This window comes from Lycium barbarum, chromosome 4 (genome assembly GCF_019175385.1).
Source record: "Lycium barbarum isolate Lr01 chromosome 4, ASM1917538v2, whole genome shotgun sequence".
In the NCBI taxonomy this organism is placed as follows: Eukaryota; Viridiplantae; Streptophyta; class Magnoliopsida; order Solanales; family Solanaceae; genus Lycium; species Lycium barbarum.
The window spans coordinates 15,227,903-15,253,530 of NC_083340.1; the positions used below are offsets into that span (position 1 = coordinate 15,227,903).

The 25,628-nt window shown below is 35.2% G+C and overlaps 1 protein-coding gene, 4 non-coding genes and 2 pseudogenes across 8 annotated transcripts; 1 reads left to right on the forward strand and 6 right to left on the reverse strand.

Moving 5' to 3' along the window:
- Positions 1-1,924: 1,924 nt before the first annotated feature.
- On the forward strand, positions 1,925-6,025 carry LOC132635326 (uncharacterized). 4 transcript variants are annotated; one of them, XM_060351659.1, is made up of 5 exons: positions 1,925-2,081; positions 4,481-4,589; positions 4,792-5,134; positions 5,215-5,381; positions 5,550-6,025. In XM_060351659.1, the coding sequence occupies exons 2-5, from the start codon at positions 4,488-4,490 to the stop codon at positions 5,838-5,840; spliced, it is 903 nt and encodes a 300-aa protein (XP_060207642.1). In that variant the 5' UTR covers positions 1,925-2,081; positions 4,481-4,487; the 3' UTR covers positions 5,841-6,025. The 4 variants fall into 4 exon arrangements, with proteins under 4 accessions (XP_060207642.1, XP_060207641.1, XP_060207643.1 ...); XM_060351658.1 differs by lacking the exon at positions 1,925-2,081 and adding an exon at positions 2,097-2,246; XM_060351660.1 differs by lacking the exon at positions 1,925-2,081 and adding an exon at positions 2,257-2,315.
- Positions 6,026-6,895: 870 nt separating this feature from the next.
- On the reverse strand, positions 6,896-7,006 carry LOC132638853 (U2 spliceosomal RNA; annotated as a pseudogene).
- Positions 7,007-8,300: 1,294 nt separating this feature from the next.
- Positions 8,301-8,496, reverse strand: LOC132638844 (U2 spliceosomal RNA). The gene has a single exon (XR_009581916.1). It is a non-coding gene; the product is annotated as a U2 spliceosomal RNA (small nuclear RNA).
- A 1,479-nt stretch (positions 8,497-9,975) lies between these two features.
- On the reverse strand, positions 9,976-10,171 carry LOC132638845 (U2 spliceosomal RNA). The gene has a single exon (XR_009581917.1). It is a non-coding gene; the product is annotated as a U2 spliceosomal RNA (small nuclear RNA).
- A 1,589-nt stretch (positions 10,172-11,760) lies between these two features.
- On the reverse strand, positions 11,761-11,956 carry LOC132638843 (U2 spliceosomal RNA). Its single transcript, XR_009581915.1, has one exon. It is a non-coding gene; the product is annotated as a U2 spliceosomal RNA (small nuclear RNA).
- A 1,451-nt stretch (positions 11,957-13,407) lies between these two features.
- LOC132638846 (U2 spliceosomal RNA) lies at positions 13,408-13,603 on the reverse strand. The gene has a single exon (XR_009581918.1). It is a non-coding gene; the product is annotated as a U2 spliceosomal RNA (small nuclear RNA).
- Positions 13,604-14,900: 1,297 nt separating this feature from the next.
- LOC132635328 (syntaxin-22-like) lies at positions 14,901-21,649 on the reverse strand (annotated as a pseudogene).
- Positions 21,650-25,628: the final 3,979 nt, after the last annotated feature.

A 25,628-nucleotide genomic window follows, 5' to 3' on the forward strand; every position in this document is an offset into this window, starting at 1 on the left:
TAACCTCGGGGTATTAGGCGAAGGGCAAAACTTAAAGACCACTAATTTGAAGGGCAAAAATAAAGACCACCCCAAATGAAGGTCAATCCGCGCAAAAAACAGTAGCAAAGATAACTATCTAGTGTTATTTATAAGTCTAAGGGTGTGTTCGGTATGAAGGAAAATGTTTTTCACGGAAAATGTTTTTTCTGAAAAATGTATTTTTGAAAAATAAGTGAATTTCAACTTATTTTCTCATGTTTGGTTGGTTAGTGGACAATAAGTGAATTTCTTACTTATTTTCTCATATTCGGTTAGTTGGGAGAAAACATTTTTCGGAAAATACTCATCCAACCTCCACACCCCACGCCACCTCACCACCCACCCCAAGCACCCCCTCCCCCCAACTAACCTCTACCCTCGAACATATTTCATCTTCACCCACCCCTAGCCCACCCCACCCCAAACTACCGCTCCACCCACCCCTCCCAAATTTTCTATTTTATACATTTTATTTTACTTTTATAAATTTTTTTAATAAAAAATGAGAAATTTTTTCTTCCCACCACCCACGCTAAGCACCCCCAACTAAATCCCTCCCCCATTCAGCCTCTACCCTCGAACACATTTCATCTTCACCTACCCCTACACCACACCACCACTCACCCCACACTACCGCACCACCCAACCCCTCTCAAATTTTCTATTTTATTTTACTTTTATAATTTTTTTTAATAAAAAATGAGAATTGTTTTCTTACCCAACTACAACCCCACCTCCACCACCCACCCACACCAAATTTAATGAAGCAAACTTTCCATTTTTATACATTTTTATAAAGGAAAAATAAATTTGAAGTAGAAAATTAGGGGTGGGGGGGGGGGGTGAGTGTAGAAAATCAACAAAAGAAAACTTTTCAAAACTTTTTTAAAATAAAAAAAAAAATGATTTCAAAACTTAAAAAAAAATTAATCTTTTTGGAGGGGGTGTAGTGTAAAAACCAAAACAAAAAAAAAAGCTTTTTAAAACTTCTTTTTTAAGAAAAAAAAATATTTTTTGGAGGGTGCAGTGGGGTGTTGGGGCCGGGGGGGGGGGGGGGGGGAGGGGCTGGTGTAAACAACCAAAAAAAAAAACTTTTTGAAACTTTTTTTAAGAAAAAAAAAATTGGGGGGAGGGGTGGTTTAGTAAACCCAAAAAAAATAAAAAATAAAAATTGGAGGGGGGGTGCGTGGGTGGTTGGGGGTTTTGCGTGGGGTTGTGGGAGTGGTTGCGCTGTGGGTTGGGTGGTGATAGGGTGGTGGTAGGGTGGTTGGTGAAATGTCACTTGTGGATTTGTTTTCCCTACTTTGATTAGGGAAGAACTTGTTTTCCCAAGACTTTGACCAAACGGAAAACAGAAAATGTTTTCCTTGCTACCGAACACGCCCTAAATGGTTGTGTTGAAATGATATACATATACAAGAGCGAAATGAATATGAAAATTGACATGGTAATTTCCATATAATTGGTTCAAACTAATTTGAAATTAAGACTTATTATTAATTCATGAGAACGGTTTGATATATGAAATTAAGTAGGCGTTTGGCCATAGAAACCAAAAACTTTTTCACTTTTTTTGAAATTTTGAAGTTGGAGTTGGAGTTGTGTTTGGCCATAGTTTTTGCAAATAGTATTTTTTTTTTTGTTGAAATGTACTTGTTTTGGTTGTGAAAAACTTGTTCTTGTTTTTCAAATTCTATTTGGATTTTCATGGCCAAACATTAATTTTTTAATAAGTGAAAAAAAATTCCGAAAAAAGAGTGAATAATTCTTATGGCCAAACGGGTCCTAAGACTTATTACTATTAATTTATGAGAATGGTTTGATATATGTTCCAAGTATTCTTTTTTCTTCCTCATGTTTGTTAATTTTAAATATATAAATCTAACAAATTATTATATTTAAAAAAGAAAAAAAATATATGTAAATCGTCCGGTTCGGTTCAGCTCAATACACTTGCTTTTCCCTTGGAATAGGATCTAATTTGCTGCAACAGTTCTTCCTTCACCTACAAAACGCACATCAGCCTAATTAAAAACGACATTGGTGATTGGAATCTCCTAGTAAGTGTCCATTTCTGGTATTTTTTTTCATCATTTTGAGCTCTGGGATTTGTTATCTCTTCTGTTAACATTTGGAGATTGTATCTTAATGATGGATTTCACGCTAAGGGCACTAAAAATTGAATCTTTTTTCTTTATTATCCATTTTTCATTTAAATCTATCAGGTACTGTATTAGCATGGTTAATATGTTGATGTTGTTTGGAAAACAATTGTTAGTTCACCTGAAATCATGGTAAATTTCTCTATTTTATATTGGAGTCAATTTTGGTATTGTTATTTTCTTCTCATCTTTGATAGCATGGTAGCTTCTTTGTGTTTTCTCTTAAGCAATAAGGACTATGACAGAGATAATATTTAGCTTTTGAAGAGGTTTTGCTCTCTACCTATTTGTGAAAATGCTTGAATGAAGCACTCTCTTTCTATGTAGCCTACTGTTTTTCTTGGTATCTGGTGTTAAAAGTTAGAAATACAAAATGAGTTTTCATTCCTGAGACAAACAAAATTGTGCTTTCTTTGACATCTTGCTCTGCTTGTTGTCACTCTTTTGTTGGTATTTCATTTATGTTAGAATGGTTTCATATTTTTTTGTAATTATTCCTGCTTTTATTTGGTATGACAACAAGGAAGAATGAACTGCATAATTGGTTTTCATAACCTTCCTTACAATATCTGAGACATTAAGTTGGAATTGGAATCATGAATGTTACGTGTACTCAGCTTTTTTCAGATTTGCGAGTTTCTGTTGATTTTGTGTTACAAGCTTATGGATTTTGAATTGAACATGCAATTTTAAGACTTCTTTCTTCTTTTGCTTCCATTGGTGCCTTTTGTATTTCCTTGTACAATCACATGGAAAGAGTATTTTTCCATGGATTTTTATACTATTTTGAATTGCTTGTTTCCTGGAAACAGCCTCTCTACCTCCCTAGGTAGAGGTAAGGTATGCGTACACTCTACCCTCCCCAGATCCCGCTTTGTGGGATTTCACTGGGAATGTTGTTGTAATCACATGGAAAGAATCAGTAAAAATGTCTTCAAAGGCTGAATAATTACTCTGCTTAAATCAATTACGTGAGGTCTCATTTTCTGCTTCCCTTTGTGTTTCTTCTTCATAATGAATTCTAATGGTACACAACTACACAACAAACTGACAATTGTAATAGATAATTGATATTTTTTTCTTTGCTTTTAAATTAGTAATTGAATTTAGTTAGATCTCTCTTTTCACATATTTTATTTCCCGAAATAGTAGAAGTTTTGAATCATTTAAGGAAGTAATATTGGCTACCCTGCTTTGCAATGGGTGTTCATAATGACAACTATAGGCAAGTTACAATGTTAAAAGGTCATCACTGTTGATGTTGGTCAACGAGAAAATTAACACTCGGATTATTCTCCTTTGTGTCTTATACCAATGCCAGTTCAAAGAAAGTCACTTAAAAGCAGCGACAAGCTGCACATTTATTTTGAGAACCATCAGTCGTTTACCCGGGAATTAAATTTCAACAGTTGAAAACTCGGACGTGACATATTCTATTCCAGTAATCTGATCATCATTTCTCTAGAAGGGTCAGTTTTGTTGTTCTCTGTTCAAAAATATATAAGCTTATTCAAATATATAGATCTTATTCACTGATATAGTGGTATACTGGTATCTTACTTTCTTCATCAAGTTTTCGGCTTTCTTTTTATTCTTGCATAAAAAATCTATTACTCTGCTTTACAGAAGGTCTTCACAGTGACAACTTCCCCTGTAGTTGTTTAATATTCTCTGAGTGGACTACTTGGCTGCCTTAAGATTAAAGGCAGCTCTAACATATCTTGTTGCTGCTCCTTCATTGATGTGGAACATTTCACCTGCAACTGTTGAAGTATTAAAAAATAGTATACCCCATTGCACTCTAGAAACAACTATTTTATATTTTATCTATAACATGCAGTAGAGAACAAAAGTTGAGTGCGATGAAGCTCACCCTGGATGGTATGGCATGTACAGTTGCATTTTGATAGGCCACACTGATCACTATAGTAACAGTTCTTTACAGAAGCTTCAGTTTTTGATAAAAGCTTCAAATAATCGCTCAACTCAACAAAGTGTTCCAAATATTTTTGTGAAAATAACTGTAAATAGTGTGTCCTTGTATTTGTAAAAACAAGTGGTGAGCAATTTGAATGTTGGAAACAATTGTTTCACTTAAGAAAATTTTTGTATGCTCTTTTACCTGTGATCCCTTACCGTTTCTTGAAGGTCAAAGGAACAAAAATAGAGTGTATCATAGTACGGACTAAGGCATTGGGCACATCCCGCTAATGTTATTAGAAGTGTAATGTATAATATATCCAATATCTCTACGTGTATAATGTGGCCAGTGCTTAATTTCTATCCAACCTTCTCAGATTTACTATGGAACATCATGATCTTCTGGCACGACATTTAGCAATGATCATCACAGTGATACTAATTGCTAGGATCAGCTCATGTCTCGATACTGCAGTATTAAGTGAAGTAAGTGATCAAGCTGCTAAACAGTATCAAAATGTGCAATTTTTTCTCGATAATTGCAGTTCGGGTGTTAGTAATATCCGAATTTACATAAAAACTGTAAATGGATTGCTGTTTCCAAGAAAACTTTAGACTCAATTTAATCATGCAATCATTAATTTCTTTCCGTTATTCACCAGGTTTACTTTATCCCCATCTTCTTCAGGTCCATGCACCTTATCTTGATAAATATGTTGCAAAGTCCTATTTTAGTAAACATGACAATTTGGTAGACTCAAACTTTGAAGATTTCATTGCACATGACATACTGTCTAGTGCATGTGTATCGCTGCAAGGCAATTTCAAATTTGCACCAAGGCTGTCTGCTTTACATCGAAAGTTGATTGGTGAAGGCTCCCATCGGCGTCTATCATCATTTCTCAGATTGAAGATGTCATCAGAGTCCATTTCCAGGCCTCCAAAATCTTGTGAGGTGATAATTGTTGAAAAATTGCCTTCTGGAGTCTTTGCAGATCCTTTTGAGCTACAACACATTGTGCAGCGCGGTGGTAAATAGTATCCAATTCTATCAATTTCTAATGCTGCAACTCTTCATCTGAAACTAGTTGGTGTCCGAAATTTGGTGCAGTTTTCACGGATGCTGCTGTATTTGGAGATACAAATTTAGAGTTGCCCTCATTTCTGTCAAACCGATCGCTTGTTGAGGTTCATCTGGAAGTGGGTCAAAATGCAACATCACACCAGAAGGATGAACTGGAAATACACATGGAACTTCCTCTACATGCGCGTTATCAGGTACATCACGTAAACGATTCTCAAAAATTATGTCGGAGTCTCTAAATACGATTAAGATCCAAGGTAGTCAAGTCATTTTATTCTTCTGAAGTTTAAGTTGGAAGCCATGTACATCTGTTCTTATAAGCTTTTCAACTTTATTGTAACATCCCGACTTCTTGCTGGCAGCCACTAGGACACGGATTTTCAAGAGTCGAATTTTCTTCACCTGATTTGTTTCTACGCTGCAACGTGGAAGGAAAACAACATGACACGAGCTGTTTGTTTCCACTAGACAAACAGAGTGCTGTTTCAAATAATGGTCACCCTGTGTGGGACGTACCCTGTGGAAATAGAGAACATACAGAAGTTGTATCTGCTTTTACTTTCATCTCAGCTGTTGTGTCAGCTCTTCTCATCATTGTTGCCTCACTTAGGTATTCTGACAACACAGCGTCTAATGCCTTGAAACAATCATGAGTAATTGATAAATTTAGCAAGTCTTTTTCTTTTCCCTTTTGGACTAAGCATCACTCACGTGATATTTAGTAACCTCTATCAGTTATAGGCTGTTGCTTATCTAAGTTGTTGTAAAATGTTTTGCTGCTTTTGCCATTACTAATTTCTCAAATCAACTATTACGTGAACAGTTTTCATAGTTACAACACGAATACATACCCAGTAGTAGAGAACTTGCTTTGGATTAAGGTGTAAGTGTTTAATATTTATACGTGAGATTTTGCAGATACAGTAACGAAGACTTCAACCAGACAAGTAATAGTCGAATCAGCTTCCATTTAGATGTTCGTTTTTTTTTTTTTTTTTTTTTTGTGTGTGTGTGTGTGTTTAGTTGGAGAGATGGTCCAGTGTGTTCATGGTATGAAACAAAAGATCATAATTCGAAACAAATTTCACCTGTCTTGCCATAAATTGCAAGCCGACCAATCAGTAATAGCACCACACTATATCATCAATTCCTGGCCACCAGAAAGAGGTAAAAGCTTATTTCAAATTCTTGGGTACGATGAATCATCTTCTTTCTACTCAACCATAGCTCCACGAATATTTTCTTGCGTAAATTGAGCGCGGATTATATTTTTCGTCCTTAACAAATCAACTTCACATATATTCACGTAAAACTATTAAGAAAAATTCTAAGCAAACTTAACCAATTCATTCATCCAGTATAATGGTCTGAAATCAAGATTGGAAAACTGACTATACCCAACTTAACTTTGCGATCCATGAATAAAACTTAACTTAGCATCAACTCATCAATAAAAAGCTATGCTAGTATAGAAAGAAAAAATTATATACTAAATAAAATTACCATTCCACATGTAATATATGACAGTAAATTTGCGTTCGAGAGTTCGTTTGTAAAATAGGTACACCGCTAGGATAAATGGTAATTACAGATTTAGTTCAATGAAAGTGTAGAATTTCTAATTTAAAAATGTGAGTTATCCGGAATAAAATCGTTTAAATCAAATTAGCAAAAAAACAAATATGACCATGTCAAAGACCCAAATAGCAAGCCATCTTTTTAAATTAATATCATGTAGACCAATAATTCACATATCAGATATTAAACTAATTAGAACAAATACCACACTTAATCTTAGCCAGAAGGCTGAGAAAGGTATGCTTTAATAAGTTAATGGGCATCCGGTTACATAGCAGCTCTCGGCTATGTACGCATTAGCTTATTCTGATGTGGGACATTTAAGCGTTACAAAAATAACCCCTTTGCCTTCACTTCACAGTATATCAATGCTTCTGCCTCACATGGAAATGAATACCTTCACTGTCTAATTCATTTCCTCCATATGATGCTGCAATTGCTCAGTTAAACAACTTACATAAATATGGTGTTCAATATTGGCCGCTGGCTGGACTTTCTTTCAACAGAAAAGACTACGTTTAATGTTTTGAACAATTAAATGACTTAACATTCAAGATGTGCAATTATTCTCGATACATGCAGGTTGGGTGTTAGTAATATTCGAGTTTACTGTAAATGGATTGGTATTTCCAAGAAACTTTAGATTCAATTTAATCATGCAATCATTATTATGTTTCCATTATTCACCAGATTTGCTTTTTCCTATCCTCAGGTATCCATTGGCATTTGGCAAAGAGAAACTCACTTGATGTTAGGTAACCTTTATCAATTATAAGCCGTTGCTTATCTATGTTTTAAAAAGTTTTTGAGTGACTCATATAGTAGACTCCAACTTGCTTAGGATTAAGGTGTAAGTGTTGTTTAATGTTCATACTTGAGATTTCACCTGCATACCTTGCCATAAACTGGAAGCCCCAAGGACCAATCAGTAGTGGAACCACACTATATGTCATCAATTCTCGCCACCAGAAATCGGTAAAGCTTTTTCAAATTCTTGTGTAATGATGATTGATCGATTTTTTTTCTACTCAACCATAGCTCCACGAACATTTCTCTTACCTAAGTTGAGCACAGATTAATATTTTTCGTCGTTAACAACTCAACTTACATATTCATGTAAAGTTACTGAGAAAAATTCTAAGCAAATTTAACAACCAATTCACCCCCCTCCAGTTGAATAGTCTGTATCATGATTGGAAAACTGAAACTGAATGAATATACCAACTAAACTTTACCAACCCATCAATAAAACAAAACTTACCAACCCATCCATAAAAAGATAACATAAAAACTAGTACTCCTAAACAGAAATACCATTTCTCATGTAACATATGAGGATAAATTTGTGTCAGAATTAGTTAGCAATTTGTATACAGCTAGGATAAATGGTAATTACAGATTACTTCGTTCAATGATGGTAAATTTACCATACAAATAAAAAGGGTGTAGCAAGCATAAATTAACTTAGTAATTTTTACTAAAGCAGTTCAGAACAACTTCTTTGGTCCGATAAGATAAATATTGGACAAGATTTGGTGGGGTGCGCCAGGCCAGGGCTGTAGTGCAACGCCCAAGCGACACGCGAAGACCCGAATAGCAAGCTATCCTGATGAGCCTTCCCCTTTAAAAAATTGAGTTAATATCGTGTGGACCGATGATCCACATATCAGATATTAAACTGATAAGAACAGATACTACACTTGATCTTAGCCAAAAGGCCGAGAAAGGTATGCTTTAATAAGTAAATGGGCATCCGCCTATATACCAGCTCTCGGCTGTGTACGCATTAGCTTATTCTGATGTGGGATATTTAAGCATTACAAAAATAACCCCTTTGCCTTTACCTCACAGTATATCAGATGCTGCTTCCTCACATGGAAATGAATACCTTCACTCTCGTATTCATTTCCTCCATATGATGCTGCAGCTGCTCAGTTAAACAACTTACATATATATGGTGTTCACTATTGGCTGGACTTTCATTCAATAGTAATAGACTCTGTTTTGAACAATTCAATGCCTTAACATTCAAGATAAGACAGAAGTAGTATCTGCTTTTACTTTCGTCTCATCATTGTTGCCTCAGTTAGGTATTCTGATAACACAGCGTGTAATACCGGGAAACAATCAGGAATCATTGATAAATTTAGCGAGCTTTTCTTTTCCCTTTTTGGACTATCCGTTGGCAAGAGAACCTCACTTGATGTTACGTAGCTTCTACAAGTAATAGGCTGTTGATTTGCTTATCTGTGTTTTCAAATGTTTTGCTGCTTTTGCCTTTACTTATTTCTCAAACTACATTTATGTAAACGTCTTCCGTTCTTGCAACACAAACGAATACCCAATAATAGGTGCTGATGCTATAAGCAAATTAAATTTTCAGCCATTTTTTTAAGTTGAAGATTAATTTTAAAGTGGCGTGGTGAGGATTCATATAGTCGTTTCCAACTTGCTTGAAATTAAACGTAATTATTGTCGTTGTAGGCTGAAGAATTTGCAGATACAGTTACGAAGATTGCTGAGCTTTCGTGTGTTTAGGTGGAGAGATGGTGGCCTTTAGTTTCCATGAACTGATCCTGGCCACCAGAAATAGGTAAGAGGCTTATTTCAAATTCTTGAGTCGACTTTTCTCTACTCAACATAGGTCCACGTCAAATAAAAATATTTTTTCCTGCGCGGACGGTACTTTCATTTGATCATTTCCATGGAACAGACCAACGTTTCTGTTATGGCAAACCTACATTCTCAAAATACAGGAATTTGAGGGACGAAGTACATGAAGCATACACATTAATCTCACACCCTAGTGTTACGCATATGGTGACCTTTTATGATTAACAGGTTTAAGGATATTTCATTCATTTTAACAGAAGAAAGTTATTCGTAGCAATTATTTACCTAGCACATCAACTTTTTTTCAGCTTCAACACTTCAACTTTATATCCAAGATTTAATAGCAAGCACTTTCTGACAATTCTTGTGCCTCTATATCACCCCTAAGGTATACAAACTAACTAATTCTGACGCAATTTATTCTCATATATTACATGAGAACTGGAAAATTACAGATTAGTTCATTCAATAATTGTAAATATACTTTTCCAAATATAAAGGGTATTCGTAGCAAGCACAAATTAACTTGGTAATTTTTAATGAAGCAGTTAAGAACAACTTCGTTGGGCCGATAAGATAAAAATTGGAGTAGATTTGTTGGGGTGCGCCAGGCCTGGGCTGTAGTGCAACGCCCAAGCGACACGCAAAGACCCGAATAGCAAGCTATCCTCATGGGCCTTCCCCCTTAAAAAATTGAGTTAATATCGTGTAGACCGATGGCCCACATATCAGATATTAAACTGATAAGAACAGATACTACACTTGATCTTAGCCAAAAGGCTGAGAAAGGTATGCTTTAATAAGTTAATGGGCATCCGATTATATACCAGCTCTCGGCTGTGTACGCATTAGCTTATTCTGATGTGGAACATTTAAGCGTTACAAAATATAACCCCTTTGCCTTTACTTCACAGTATATTAGATGCTGCCTCACATGGAAATGAATATATACATTCACTCTCTTGTTCATTTCCTCCATATGATGCTGCAGCTGCTCAGTTAAACAACTTACATATATATGGTGTTCAATATTGGCTGGACTTTCATTCAATAGTAATAGACTCTGTTTTGAACAATTAAATGCCTTAACATTCAAGATAGACAGAAGTAGTATCTGCTTTTACTTTCGTCTCATCTGTTGTATCAGCTCTTCTCATCATTGTTGCCTCAGTTAGGTATTCTGATAACACAGCGTGTAATACCTGGAAACAATCACGAGTCATTGATAAATTTAGCGAGCTTTTCTTTTCCCTTTTTGGACTATCCATTGGCAAGAGAACCTCACTTGATGTTACATAGCCTCTTCAAGTAATAGGCTGTTGATTTGCTTATCTGTGTTTTCAAATGTTTTGCTGCTTTTGCCATTACTAATTTCTCAAACTACATTTATGTAAACGTCTTCCGTTCTTGCAACACAAACGAATACCCAATAATAGGTGCTGATGCTATAAGCAAATTAAATTTTCAGCCATTTTTTTTAAGTTGAAGATTAATTTTAAAGTGGCGTGGTGAGGATTCATATAGTCGCTTCCAACTTGCTTGAAATTAAACGTAATTATTGTCGTTGTAGGCTGAAGAATTTGCAGATATAGTTACGAAGATTGCTGAGCTTTCGTGTGTTTAGGTGGAGAGATGGTGGCCTTTAGTTTCCATGAACTGATCCTGGCCACCTGAAATATGTAAGAGGCTTATTTCAAATTCTTGTGTCGACTTTTCTCTACTCAACATAGGTCCACGTCAAATAAAAATAATTTTTCCTGCGCGGACTGTACTTTCATTTGATCATTTCCATGGAACAACCAACGTTTCTGTTATGGCAAAGCTACATTCTAAAAATACAGGAATTTGAGGGACAAAGTACATGAAGCATACACATTAATCTCACACCCTAGTGTTACGCATATGGTGACCTTTTATGATTAACAGGTTTAAGGATATTTCATTCATTTTAAGAGAAGAAAGTTATTAGTAGCAATTGTTTACCTAGCACCTCAACTTTTTTTTCAGCTTCAACACTTCAACTTTATATCCAAGATTTAATAGCAAGCACTTTCTGACAAATTCTTGTGCCTGTATATCACCCCTAAGGTATACAAACAAACTAACTAATTCTGACGAAAATTTATTCTCATATATTACATGAGAAATGGAAAATTACAGATTAGTTCATTCAATAATGGTAAATATACTTGTCAAAATGTAAAGAGTGTTCGTAGCAAGCATCAAATAACTGGTAACTTTTAACAAAGCATTTACATACAACTTCGTTGTGCCGAAAAGAAAAATATTGGACTAGATTTGGTGGGGTGCGCCAGGCCTGTGCTGTAGAGGAGTTACGTACAGCTTCGTTGTGCCGACAAGATAAATATTGGACTAGATTTGGTGGGGTGCGCCAAGCCTGGGCTGTAGTGCAACGCCCAAGGGACACGCGAAGACCCGAATAGCAAGCTATCCTAATGGACCTTCCCCCTTAAAAAATTGAGTTAATATCGTGTGGACCGATGGCCCACATATCAGATATTAAACTGATAAGAACAGATACTACACTTGATCTTAGCCAAAAGGCCGAGAAAGGTATGCTTTAATAAGTAAATGGGCATCCGCCTATATACCAGCTCTCGGCTGTGTACGCATTAGCTTATTCTGATGTGGGATATTTAAGCATTACAAAAATAACCCCTTTGCCTTTACTTCACAGTATATTAGATGCTGCCTCACATGGAAATGAATACCTTCACTCTCTTATTCATTTCCTCCATATGATGCTGCAGCTGCTCAGTTAAACAACTTGCATAAATATGGTGTTCAATATTGGCAGCTGGCTGGACTTTCATTCAACAGAAAATATGTTTAATCTTTTGAACAATTAAATGACTTAACATTCAGAATGTGCAATTATTTCTTGATACATGCAGTTTTGGTGTTAGTAACTGTAAATGGATTGGTTTTCCCAAGAAAACTTTAGACTCAATTTAATCATGCAACCATTAATATGTTTCCATTATTCACCAGATTTGCCTTTTCCCATCTTCAGATAACCATTGGCATTTGGCAAAGAGAAACTCACCTGATGTTAGGTAACCTTTATCATTATAAGTCGTTAGTTGCTTATCTATGTTTTAAAATGTTTTGCTGCTTTTGCCATTACTAATTTCTAAAATCGACAAACTATGTGAACAGCTTTCATAGTTAGAACTTAGATCACGAACACATACCCAACAATGGATGTTGATGCTTATAAGCAAATTTAAGGTTTCTCCTCGATTTACTTATGTTGAAAGTGATAGTAAATCGACATAAAAAGTGAGGACTCATAGTAGACTCCAACTTGCTTGGGATTAAGGTGTAGGTGTTGTTTAATGTTTATACTTGAGATTTCACCCGCCTTGCCATAAACTGGAAGCCCCAAGAACTAATCAGTAGTGGATCCACATTATATATCATCAATTCCTCGCCACCAAAAACCGGTAAAGCTTTTTCAAATTCTTGTGTAATGATGATTGATCGACTTTTTTCTACTCAACCATAGCTCCACGAACATTTTTCTTACCTAAGTTGAGCACGGATTAATATTTTTCGTCAATGACAACTCAACTTTACATATATTCATGTAAAGTTACTAAGAAAAATTCTAAGCAAATTTAACAACCAATTCATCCCTCTCCAGTTGAATGGTCTGAATTGTGATTTGAAAACTGAAAATGAATGAATATACCAACTTAGCAAGCCATCAATAAAACAAAACTTACCAACCCATCTATAAAAAGATAGAAAGATAAAAAAAAACTAGTACTCCTAAACAAAAATACCATTTCTCATGTAATATATGAGAATAAATTTGCGTCAGAATTAGTTAGTAATTTGTATACCACTTGGGATAAATGGAAAATTAGTTACTTCAATGAAGGTAAATATACTTTTCAAATATAAAGGGTGTTTGTAGCAAGCATCGAATGACTTGGTAGGTTTTAACAAAGCAGTTACGGACGACTTTGTTGCGCCGACAAGATAAATATTGGACTAAATTTGGTGGGGTGCGCCAGGCCTGGGCTGTAGTGCAACGCCCAAGCGACACGCGAAGACCCAAATAGCAAGCTATCCTAATGTGCCTTCCCCCTTGAAAAATTGAGTTAATATCGTGTGGACCGATAGCCCACATATCAGATAATAAACTGATAAGAACAGATACTACACTTGATCTTAGCCAAAAGGCCGAGAAAGGTATGCTTTGATAATTAAATGGGCATCCGCCTATATACCAGCTCTCAGCTGTGTACGCATTAGCTTATTCTGATGTGGGACATTTAAGCGTTACAAAAATAACCCCTTTGCCTTTACTTCACAGTATATCAGATGCTGCTTCCTCACATGGAAATGAATACCTTCACTGTCTTATTCATTTCCTCCATATGATGCTGCAGCTGCTCAGTTGACTTGCATAAATATGGTATTCATTATTGGCTGGACTTTCATTCAATAGTAATAGTCTGTGTTTTGAACAATTAAATGCCTTTAACGTTCAAGCTAGACAGAAGTAGTATCTGCTTTTACTTTCGTCTCATCTGTTGTATCAGCTCTTCTCATCATTGCTGCCTCAGTTAGGTATTCTGATAACAACAGCGTGTAATACCTTGAAACAATCATGTGTCATTGATAAATTTAGCGAGCTTTTCTTTCCCTTTTTGGACTATCCATTGGCAAGAGAACCTCACTTGATGTTACATAGCCTCTACAAGTAATAGGCTGTTGATTTGCTTATCTGTGATTTCAAATGTTTTGCTGCTTATGCCATTACTAATTTCTCAAACTACATTTATGTAAACGTCTTCCGTTCTTGCAACACAAATGAATACCCAATAATAGGTGCTGATGCTATAAGCAAATTAAATTTTCAGCCATTTTTTTTTAAAGTTGAAGATTGATTTTAAAGTGGTGTGGTGAGGATTCATATAGTCATTTCCAACTTGCTTGGAATTAAACGTAATTATTGTCATTGTATGCGGAAGAATTTGCAAATACAGTAACGAAGATTACTGAGCTTTTGTGTTTAGGTGGAGATGGTGGCCTTTAGTTTCCATGAACTGATCCTGGCCACCAGAAATAGGTAAGAGGCTTATTTCAAATTCTTGTGTCAACTTTTCTCTACTCAACATAGGTCCACGTCAAATAATTTTTCCTGCACGGATTGTATTTTCATTTGATCATTTCCATGGAACAGACCAACGTTTCTGTTATGGCAAAACTACATTCTCAAAATACAGGAATTTGAGGGACGAAGTACATGTAGCATAAACATTAATCTCACACCCTAGTACCTCCTTAAGCTTTAATCTCCTACGTAGAAATTGGTAACCACGATGGCAGTTTTCAGCAATAGTAAACATGCTATTTTCTATTAAAAAGATGCTCGACCAAGAAAGTAGTTTTATCTGAAAATTACAAACACATCAGGTTGCTTCGGTAGAAAAAAGCAGCTGGAAACCTTCCATACAATATTTATCCAGCAAAGCAAGACAAACAAATCAACAAATCACTAGCTTCACACACAGAAGCATCAATAAAGAATTGAATGTCAAATGTTATCTGGTTCAATTGTACCCAGAGTGCAAATATAAGAGATTGCCCCTCCAAACAAGAATAAATTTTTATTGACAGACCCGCCATTACATGGCAGCAATACATCTTTCAACCACAGCACCAGGTTTACAAGTTGAACTTCACCTTTGCTCTCCCACCTCCCTAACTATGCAACTTTCCTATTCTGACTAGAAGAAAGGATCGGGACGTCTGAGCCACACTACAGGGAGCCTTTGAAATGACTCGAAACACAACAGTCAACTGTTTTTCCCGAATCAAAACAATCACTTCCGTCACTGAACAGAGTTCGGGACTCTTTTCTATATCCCAGTAATCTTCAGCTCAGGCTGCAAGTACTATGATCACAATGAGGAGCACAATTCCAAAAATCACTAGGAGTAAGCAAGTCTGCAGAAAATATTATATGTCAGGAAATCATCTCTAGAGTATATATTGTTCGGTGTAAGGAATATAGAGTGCAAAAATTTAAAGTTGTACTCAGAGGGGAAATCCAAATTATTCACCAACCCCCACCCCCCCGCCCCCACCCCCCAAAAGAAAAAATGAAACCCCAACCTTTTTCCTTTCATGACGGCATGTTAATCAAATTAGGACCTTCTATCAACTCTTACCAAACACACTCTAAAATGTAAAAGGTATAAATTATGATATGCCCAAAGGCAAAACGCTGCTCACCAACTTCTAAATGGTCTTACTGTTTTTTAACATTTTCTTATTTCTACTTGAGCAATAATGTGAAGAATAGCATAAAAATACAATTAGTGGTAGCTGGTCAGTATCAGAATCATAAACCTACTAAAGCTTTGGATTTGGCAAAGGAGCTTATAACCAATTAATAATCCTGTGGATGTCGCATCAAATACAAGTTCAACGGAACTAATAAAAGGTCTCCCACTAAACACACATCATGCTTAAGCACACCAGCCATAGAGTTCTATGTTCAGTAAGATGAATGGTCAAATTTGATGAAGTACCAGAGATGAATTTGATCTTTGGGTCTTCGCAGCTTTGGCAAGTTGCGATCTCCCCTGTGCAGTCGCGGCATGTGCATTCTCAACGTTGGAACCAATATCATCTGCAGAAAACAGAATTTTAAATACCAAAACAACATACGTTATGGAAATTTGAATACTAAAACAAAACAGAGTGGCCTACCAATCATAGTTCCTTGCTCGTGAACAAGCACAGCAAGGTCCTTAAAAATTTCATTCACTTCACCAATTTGTTGCTGTATTTCTTGTATTCCCAGCTCTCTTTCTTCAATAATTGCTTCATTGAAGGCAATCTCGTTGTCCAAAAGTAAAACGTCCTGTCTGCAGCACAGTGGAATATAAAGTTACTAAATACAGGAAGAAAATGGGATACATCTTCTGATGAGGCAACACCACTACTCTACGCTCAGAACATCATAAAAATAGTTCCATATAATGCATCTGAGCTCAACAAAATATGACTTCAGCATATTTCAAAAAAAAATATGACTTCAGCATATGACCAACTGAAGGAAGCTTCAATATGAAAGCTTCATTACACCAACATCCAAGCCAGCACTAAATTCAGTTTTTAGTAAATATGATCGCCCATCGATGGTTATCACTTTCGCATAAGTTAAGCAGCGTGACTTCGAACATTTTTCGAACAAGGAGAGAGCGAGCGAGGATTTGATTTTGACTTAAAAATATGAATAGGATAAAGTGAAAGGAGAAGAAAAGGTAGGCCTTATACAATATGAATACAAGGACTCCTCTCCAGTTACGTTCTATATTATAGTTATAGTAACTTCTTTATCAAAAAAGATATTCTAGCTATAGTAACTTTTCTTCTTCTGTTTCCCCACATCAATTGATTTACTTCTCTCTTATTTTAAGAGAACTATCTTGTTCTTTTGTGTAAAGCATCTTCTCCTACGAATTCTGCCTTTTGGCTTCTTTTCTGCTGTATCCTTGCTGTCAAACATTATTTCTTCATCTTTTTCTTATTTTTTTCATATTCTATTCTCCTATGCTTGATTATAGGCTAATTGTCAAAAATATATACTAACAAAATATGTCATTTGAGATGAGTAACAAATACTTATGCATTTGAAGCTAAATATTAGTCCAATTATCAACGCAATTGGACATGAAACTGAATGCTGCAAATATCTTTTTTTTATGGTGATTTAATTCAACAGCAACAACAACAACAACATACCCAGTGAAATCCCACATAATGGGGTCTGGAGAGGATAGAATGTACGTAGACCTTACCTCTACCTTGGGAGGTAGAGAGGCTGTTTACGGTAGACCCTCGGCACAAGAACAAGCAGTTAAAAGCAGTATATAAAAGCATGAAAAAATTACTGTAAAAAGCATGAAAAAGCCGTTTGAAAAAAAAAAGAAAAAAAAACAAACAAACAAAGAAGCAGTAACTACCACGTAATAGTACGATAATCGAAGTACAAGAAACAACAGATAGTAGCAAAAATCGAAGGCCGGTGGTTTAATTCAAAACTGAAAATCAATTCGCATTTGAAGTTACCTTATTAAAGGCTTATCAAAGTTGCATATAGATGAACTTTAATTTTAATTGCTCAAAGTAATATTGTCATCGTTGTACATCGAAACTAGCAATTTTGATGTCTAATACAATCATTTATGTTAGCTAATTTTTGTACCATTTTTCACACTTCATATGACAATATTTGACTGCACAAAATATTAGATGTTAATGGCTAAACAGCCTCTCTACCCCACAGAGGTAGGGGTAAGGTCTGCATACATCCTACCCTCCCCAGACCCCACTTGTGGGATTACACTTGGTATGTTGTTGTTGTTGGCAAATATTACATTAGTGATAGATGAAAATATTAAATTAATGCTTGAAAGGTAGTGTGAAAGAGAAAACATCACAGCACATTTCAAACCTTGAATAGTTAAATGAATTTGAATAATTGGAAGTCGTGAAATTGCACAGAAAGAAAATTATGTCAAGCCTTCTGGGACACCCCACAATGGAAAGAGTATGGAGCATTTTATGTAAATTGTGTGCTTTATTTCAAAGAAGTGTGCGCTTTTGCTTCTTTTTCTACTCTCGCTTACAGCCCCAAAGCACTTTTTTCGTTTGCGCTTTTGCTTTTAAAAATCTTACCAAATTAAGAGGGATCTATAATTCACCATCCTCTGATGTCCCTTCCATTAATACAACAATTTTTTTCCTTTGCAGTTTATGAATGCCTAAAAAATTAACACAAGGTTCTACCTAGTAATTTCAGAAAACTATAGGAGTTGCTCCACTCCTGATTCACAGTCGAGAACAAGCGAAAATATTGGATCAATAATGTCAGTTTGCTTTAACAAAATGACTTAGGCAAGTGAGCAAACAGCAAGTCAAGTCACTCATCAATAACACATTCTCCTGGACATTTTCTTCACATGTTACTACCACTAGCAAAATTTTGCAACTGCTTACACCACTTGCTAAAAGTTTAACCCTATTAAGCCCCAAAATTCAACCAGCATCCAATTTCTCTATGCTGCACCAGAAAAAGATCCTGCATCTAATTTACTCTACTGAGCAGTCATCTTGGATCCAAATCCAGAGGTCAATTCATTTCCTCATATGATTGACATCAAGTCTTGCTTGCAACATTTTGCAGTTAATTGAATCATCATGGTGTCTATAAACTTAATGGATAGCTGAATTTGATAATTATGATATTAACAATCTCATGAACAAGCACAAAAGATTAAACCTGTACAAGGACATGTCAGCCAACTGACCTTCTTGATTCCACAAGCAGAGCCCGCTGTTCTGGACTCTTTTCCATAACATCTATCTCACTGGCTGTATAACTGTACCAAAAGATGACCAAACCAAAAAGAGAGAGAGAGAGATATCAGTCACATTGAAGGCAAAACATTTCACTTGAGATTATAAACTAAAGAGAGTATGAATTTATCATTCCTGCAGTCTGCTGCAGAAGTTGCTTATATGTATATTTTAAAAACCATGAAATCCCCGAGAAACAGTGGCGCAAGGTTTAAAACTCGCTGAATAATGCACCCGCCCCTCTGCCCTTCTCCACTTAAATACCAAGCGGGCGCTTGACCACACATCCTGTGCTGGGCTGTTACCACTAGACAAAAACCCTAGGGGTGTTGCTTATATGTATTTCATGTGTTGATAACTCAGGTTTCTAATAAACAATTCATACTTTAACAAAGCTGATTGATATTTCTTATAATATAGCACTATCAGAAGAAACTTACCTAGAAGGAAGAACTGCTTGGGGAACAAAAGGTGTATATGCCGTCTCTCTCTCAGCTGCAAGCCTCTGAGCCTTTTGAAACTCCTTCAAGACTGCTTGAAAATCTTTAGCGAGCTTAGCATCTGTTATTTTCTTGCTAGCCTGATAGCAGAAAGCAGGAGTTTACAGTTATTAGTGAAAGAGAAATTTTAGAGTGAAGAGCAAGAACAAGCACATATAAGACTAATCAAACAAAATGATGAGAAACTCATAATATAGTGATGACAGAAGATAAAGAGCATGTGTACTCTGCAAAAATATGTCATGGAAGTCTACACTGACAAAGGCAAACACAGAGGGGAAGAGGAAATAGGTGAGCTCTTAATACTTACACTGACTTCAACACGATGATCTGTTTCGCTGGCTTGCTTAAGTTTTGCAGATGTATCTTTCACTAACTGCCCAATATGTACCCTCGTCTTGTGCCTGTACTTAAGAAAGTTAGTATAAGCCCCACGTGAAACCAAGCTTTTTAATCCAATGTTAACTAGTACATGATAACAGCAAATCTATCTATTGGCTAATTGAAACACACTACACAATCTCATTATTGCAGCACCAAACAGGAAAACAGAATTGAACAGCAAAGGTAATATTGACTATAGAATCTGCTCAAGTAATGGTTAAAGCATGACTGCCAAATTCTGATTCATTAAGGTCACATATCGCATTTCTCCACTTCACTCCTCACCCCATTTTTTTCCTGGTGAACCATCACCAATTATAATTACTTTACGCCAGGGAATGAGTGACGCAACATTCAACCCAATCTAGTTCTAGAGGCATTCCCATAGGCAAACCTCTTTGAGTCATCCTATCAGAATTCGCTCAATAACTTGAATACTGTCTTGATTGTTGCACAATAAGCACCTTGCAGTGCACACAAAGAAGTTCCAATATCAGACATAGTAGGGTTGCAGCAATTTTTAAATTTATGCCCGTACAAAAATCTACATACACCATACTACTATTTTTTTCTAAGTACGACTAGCTATTGCCTTCTGGAAACCAATTCCAGTTTGACAATATAAGGAGTCAAGCAAAGCCTTATTCGACCCTCTAAAAGGCACAGGAACCTAAAGTTCAAACTTCTTCCAAAAATTATTTACTACTCCCTCCGGATCAAAAAAAGAGTCCACTTAGCCATTTGCACACCCCTTAAGAAAATACTAACTCCTAGATAAAAATTGGTAATTTGACTAAACTACCCGTAATTAAATAGGCATTGGGATTTGATCATATAACACTTAATAGGGGCAAATATGAAAAAACAAGGTTAATTTTTTCTTGATTTGCTAAGTGGACTCTTTTTTTGATCCAAGAAAAAAAGGCTAAGTGGACTCTTTTTTTGATCCGGATGGAGTATATATTTAGCCTAAAAACATGTTTTATCATTCATCAGAAGCATATACTGAACAACATATTCTCCCAGGTATCCAGACAAAGTAAAGGGGGACAAAACCCTGAAAATTATTTTCTCATTTGATTTATCATCTTCCCCAAGCTTACTGTTTTTTCTCTATATCAAGCATTCAAAAGAATTCATTTGCACATGTTCAATGATAAATTAGACATCGCTTTTAGCATGTGCCATGTACTGAGCCCTTCCTTAAAATGTAACATCAAGTTCCAAATATAATGCTCTCTCTAACTCAGTTGACCCGGATTATCTCAGGAAATTATAATTGTTACTGTACGAGCTCAATCACAACTATAGTTATAAACTTATACAATAACTCCACAAAACATCAACATAAACATCAAATTTCAACGTCCAATTTTATTACAAAATGCAGAATTTCATCCAAATAATTCTAATTTAAAAATAGATTCTAAACGCCTAAGGCAAGTCAGCTTCAATTTACTACAATTGCATGAAATCTATTGCAATTTGGAGGGCTTACAATTTCTCACGTAGCTCGGGTGTATCTTTAGGCGTTCCAAGTGTATTAACCAGCCTTTGAAACGTGGAAACAGCAGTGTTAATCTGGAATATTCCAGAAGCCACAGCTTGGGTCGGGTCTTGCTTCCCATTCATATACCCCCGTCGGGGCCCCAATGGCCGACCCGCTTCAAGATCTTGAAAACTCATCTCTTTCTCTCTCAATACAAATTCGAATTCCCCCAAAAACCCAACAATCGGAACCAAAGAACTAAAATACAGGACCGATTCAAAATTCAACAAAAGGATTGAAAATGAAAACCCTAGAATTTTGGAGGGGTTTGGGGGAAGAGAGAAGAAATGGTGGAACTTTGGGGCAAAGGGAAAGAGAATAATTGGGCGTGAATTGAGGGAGGGATTGAAGGAGTAAAGAAAAATAAAAAAAATTGAATTGTTTTTTTTTTTTTAAATATTTGGGAGAAAAGAAAATAGTGGGAAAGGGACGTAATGATTTGATATGCGTTGGGATTGTGGTGGGGGGTTACGTTAATGGGTTTAGCAGGATCAATTTGAATTTTAATATTAATAGAATAAAATAAAGCAGCGACATGTAATAGCCGGCGGGACTCGTGGTTATATAATGTGGCAGGTGGATGTTGTCGGCAGCTTTATGCGTCTGTTATTTGTACTTTGTATTTAGCTGTTTTTAATTTATGCCAAAATAAATAATTTTTTTCCTAATTTGAAAATAAATTTACTTTATGAAGTGATTTACAGCTATATAAATATTCAAGATTTATTTTAAATCATAAGTTTCAAAAGTCTTCACTCTTTCTTAAATGTCATGTCCAGTCAAATGGATTCACATAAATTGAAACAGAGGAGTATATTTTATGTGCTCCCTCCATCCTAAAAAGATTGTCTTGGTTTGAGTTGACACAAAGTTTAAAAAATAAAGAAAGACTTTTAAAATGTGTGGTCCAAAACAAATCTTATATATTTGTGTGGTTGTATATCACCTCATAAAATTAAATTATTTCTAAATATATAAAGGTATTAATCTTTTTGGGACAGACCAAAAAGGAAAAAAAGACAATGTTTTTGGGACGGAGAGAGTATAATAGGGAAAATGACCTAATAATACCAATTTAAGACTCTATATTACAAAACATAAGGATATTTTTCTTTATTTATAAAACATACCAACATAATTACAAAATATACCAGATTTGAATTTAATGGGATGCCCACGATTTTAGGCTTTTTTTAAGGAAGAAAATCTGATTTTAAATGTTGACTTAATTCTAGGATAGTTCTCATTCAACTTCTTCTTCTTTTTAAAAATATTTCTCTCTCTCTCTCTTTCTCCCTCTATGATAGACACCATTTTCATACCTAAAGTCCATCTTATCTCCTATTATAAATTTTCAAACTAATATTACAAAATATTTCTTATTACTGACTTGTGAATTAAAATTGATTTGTATCGTTTTGAGATATATATATATGATCATTGTGTGTTTTGAAAATCTGTATAAATTATATAAACTGTAGTTTTAAAAAATGTTGAAAAACAATATATGCATGAAATGTGTATGGAGTCTACTATATGTCATTTTTTAGATATATGTGACACAATGTGTATGAAATGCGGACAAATTCGATATCAATTAGTCTTGAAAATGTTGAAAACTGATATGTGTATGAAATGTGGATGGAATTTGATTTGTATCAATCAAAAAACTTATTATACATATATACTTTCTCATAATCTATACATACTTTGATCAGATTTTATACAATTTATATGTATTTTATCATAATCACAATATACATACAACTTTTATACATATTTCATACGTAGAAATTATAACGAATTTATAAATTTATACATATTGCATACAAAAATTAACATATATTTATTTTCTGGTGTATGAACATTCTATGGAATCTGGTTTGTATCAATTACAAGTTTATTATACATATTTTTGTCAAAATTTATACATACTTTGATTAGATTTTGTACAATTTATATGTACTTTATAATAATCAAAATACTCATATAATTTTTATACATATTTCATACATAAAAATTATAAGAATCTATACAGTTATACATATTGCATAAGAAAATTATACATATATGTTTTTTGGTGTATAAACTTTGTACCTAAAAATTACCGATTATAATGGACTTTTTGAATAAAAGTTGGAGAAAATTAGGTAACAATATCTCTTAATTTTGAATGGGGAGAGAAAAGTGGATAAAGTAAGTAAAATGATTTCCTTACCTTATTTAATGTGTTTTTTTGCTTCTTTTTAATTTACCTAATTTGTATAGATTTTGTAACAAGTCTATTGATATATTTTGTAAACTGAAAAATATCGTCATGTTTTGTAAATATACCCCCTTATCATGTACATATATGTTTTTTGCCCATAATATAATGAGGCCCAATACATCATAACCACATAAGTTTATCAATAAATTTCATTTCAACATTTAAATTTCGGAAAAGGGCCAAATATGCCCCTATACTATGAGAAAAGGGTCAAATATACCCCTCGTTATACTTTTGGGCCAAATATACCCCTGTCGTTATACTTTGAGGCCAAATATACCCCTCATCCGTTAAAGTTGTCCAAATGAGGACATCTCATCCTACTTGGCCGCTACACATTTGATGAGGTGGATGCCACGTGGCATGTCACCTTAACACTCCTAACCCATTTTACTCCTTTCTTCTATTTATTCTTCCACCATTAAAATTTTCTTCCCCTCCACCACCATTGTCGCCGTCACCGCCACCACGACCAATTCTCAATTTGTCCCTTTACAAATTTATCCTAATTAATTACAATTTAACAAAACCAGAAAAATAAAAGATTCAAGGTCCTGATAAGAAAAAAATTATATGCACCAAAATTACAAAAAAAGAGTTTAAACATGCCTACCCCCAGTCCAATCATTTAAACTTCCTTGCAGCATATATGATCAGTTTGTAAGGCATATCACACTGTCTCCTACAGCTTCACCAGACCATGGAGTCTTGTAATCCGATGAGCCATAAATTAGTTAAACAAGAAGAGAAAGGGAGGAGGCTTCAATTGTTTAACCTATATCACTTGTATTTTCAGTCTATTCATACATCATACCAGAACTGGAAAACACTTCTTTCAGTCTTCCTGCAGAAATTTGTAAAGGGACAAATGGAGAGTTGTCGTGGTGGAGGTAATGGTGGCAATGGTGGTGGAGGGGAAGGAAATTTTAGTGGTGGAAAAATAAATAGAAGGAGGGGTAAAATGGGTTAGGGGTGTTGAGGTGACATGTCACGTGACATCCACCTCATCAAATGTGTAACAGCTAAGTAGGATGAGATGTCCACATTGGACAACTTTAAAGGATGAGGGGTATATCTTTTTTGGCCTCAAAGTATAACAGCAGGGGTATATTTGGCCCAAAAGTATAACAAGAGGTATATTTGGCCCTTTTCTCATAGTATAGGGGTATATTTGGCCCTTTTCCGTTTAAATTTTAATAGTTTTGATTGAGAATCTGATTACATAATAAAGTGTTCTTACTTTCAACTAAAATTTTGAAAAAGTTTTAAGCGTACTTTCAAAACCAGTCACTATGTTGATTATATACATAAGTCTTAATAAGTGGTAAAACCTCAAGCATGTTCAATTGATACTAATGTGTGTATTTAACGGAGGCTACAAAAGTCTAGAGTCAACTAGTTCAAGCTAGGGAATTGCAATACTTCATTTTTTCATGCTTGTATGAGGAACAGGCTTGCTAAATATCATATAAGAACACTAACAACTATTGATGGTATACTTTTGCAGAAGGATGAGGACATACAAAGTGAGGTCATAGGCGTCTATAAATAACTTCTTGGGACAACAGCTCATCAATTGCCTAGCATTAGTTCTGATATTATGAAACAAGGGGAGGTGCTTAACAAGCAACAACAGTTCTTATAGATAGCCCCTATAACTAAGGAAGATGTGGTGGATACTATGAAGAATATTGATGACAACAAAGCACCAGGTAGTGATGGTTATAACACATTATTTTATAAGAAAACCTAGGGCATAATAGGTGATGAGGTAGTAAGGGCAGTTCTGAATTCCTTGAGGATAAGATCATGCACAAGCCTTTGAATTGCACTGTTGTAACACTGATCGGTAACAACCTCTATCAAAGAGTATAAGCCAATTTCTTGTTGCAATATATTGTACAAAATTATTAGCAAGATTCTTACAAAGAGGCTAAGTGTAGTGATGAATGACATTATAGATGGGAGCCAGTCTGCTTTTATTCCTGGAATGCTCATCTCTGAAAACATTATTTTGAGTCATGAGCTGATAAAAGGGTACTCTAGAAAGGGTATATCAACAAGATGTATGTTAAAAGTGGATACGCAAAAGCTTATAATTCACTTGAGTGGATTTTTCTTAAACAAGTCCTATATGAGT

Bases quoted from the DNA above. Each gene is read 5' to 3' on its own strand.
- LOC132635326 (XM_060351658.1), top strand. From the start codon at position 2,170: ATGATGGATTTCACGCTAAGGGCACTAAAAATTGAATCTTTTTTCTTT. The intron at 2,247-4,480 runs GTACTGTATTAG...CAACCTTCTCAG, and splicing joins TTTTCATTTAAATCTATCAG to ATTTACTATGGAACATCATG. The intron at 5,135-5,214 runs GTAAATAGTATC...AATTTGGTGCAG, and splicing joins ACACATTGTGCAGCGCGGTG to TTTTCACGGATGCTGCTGTA.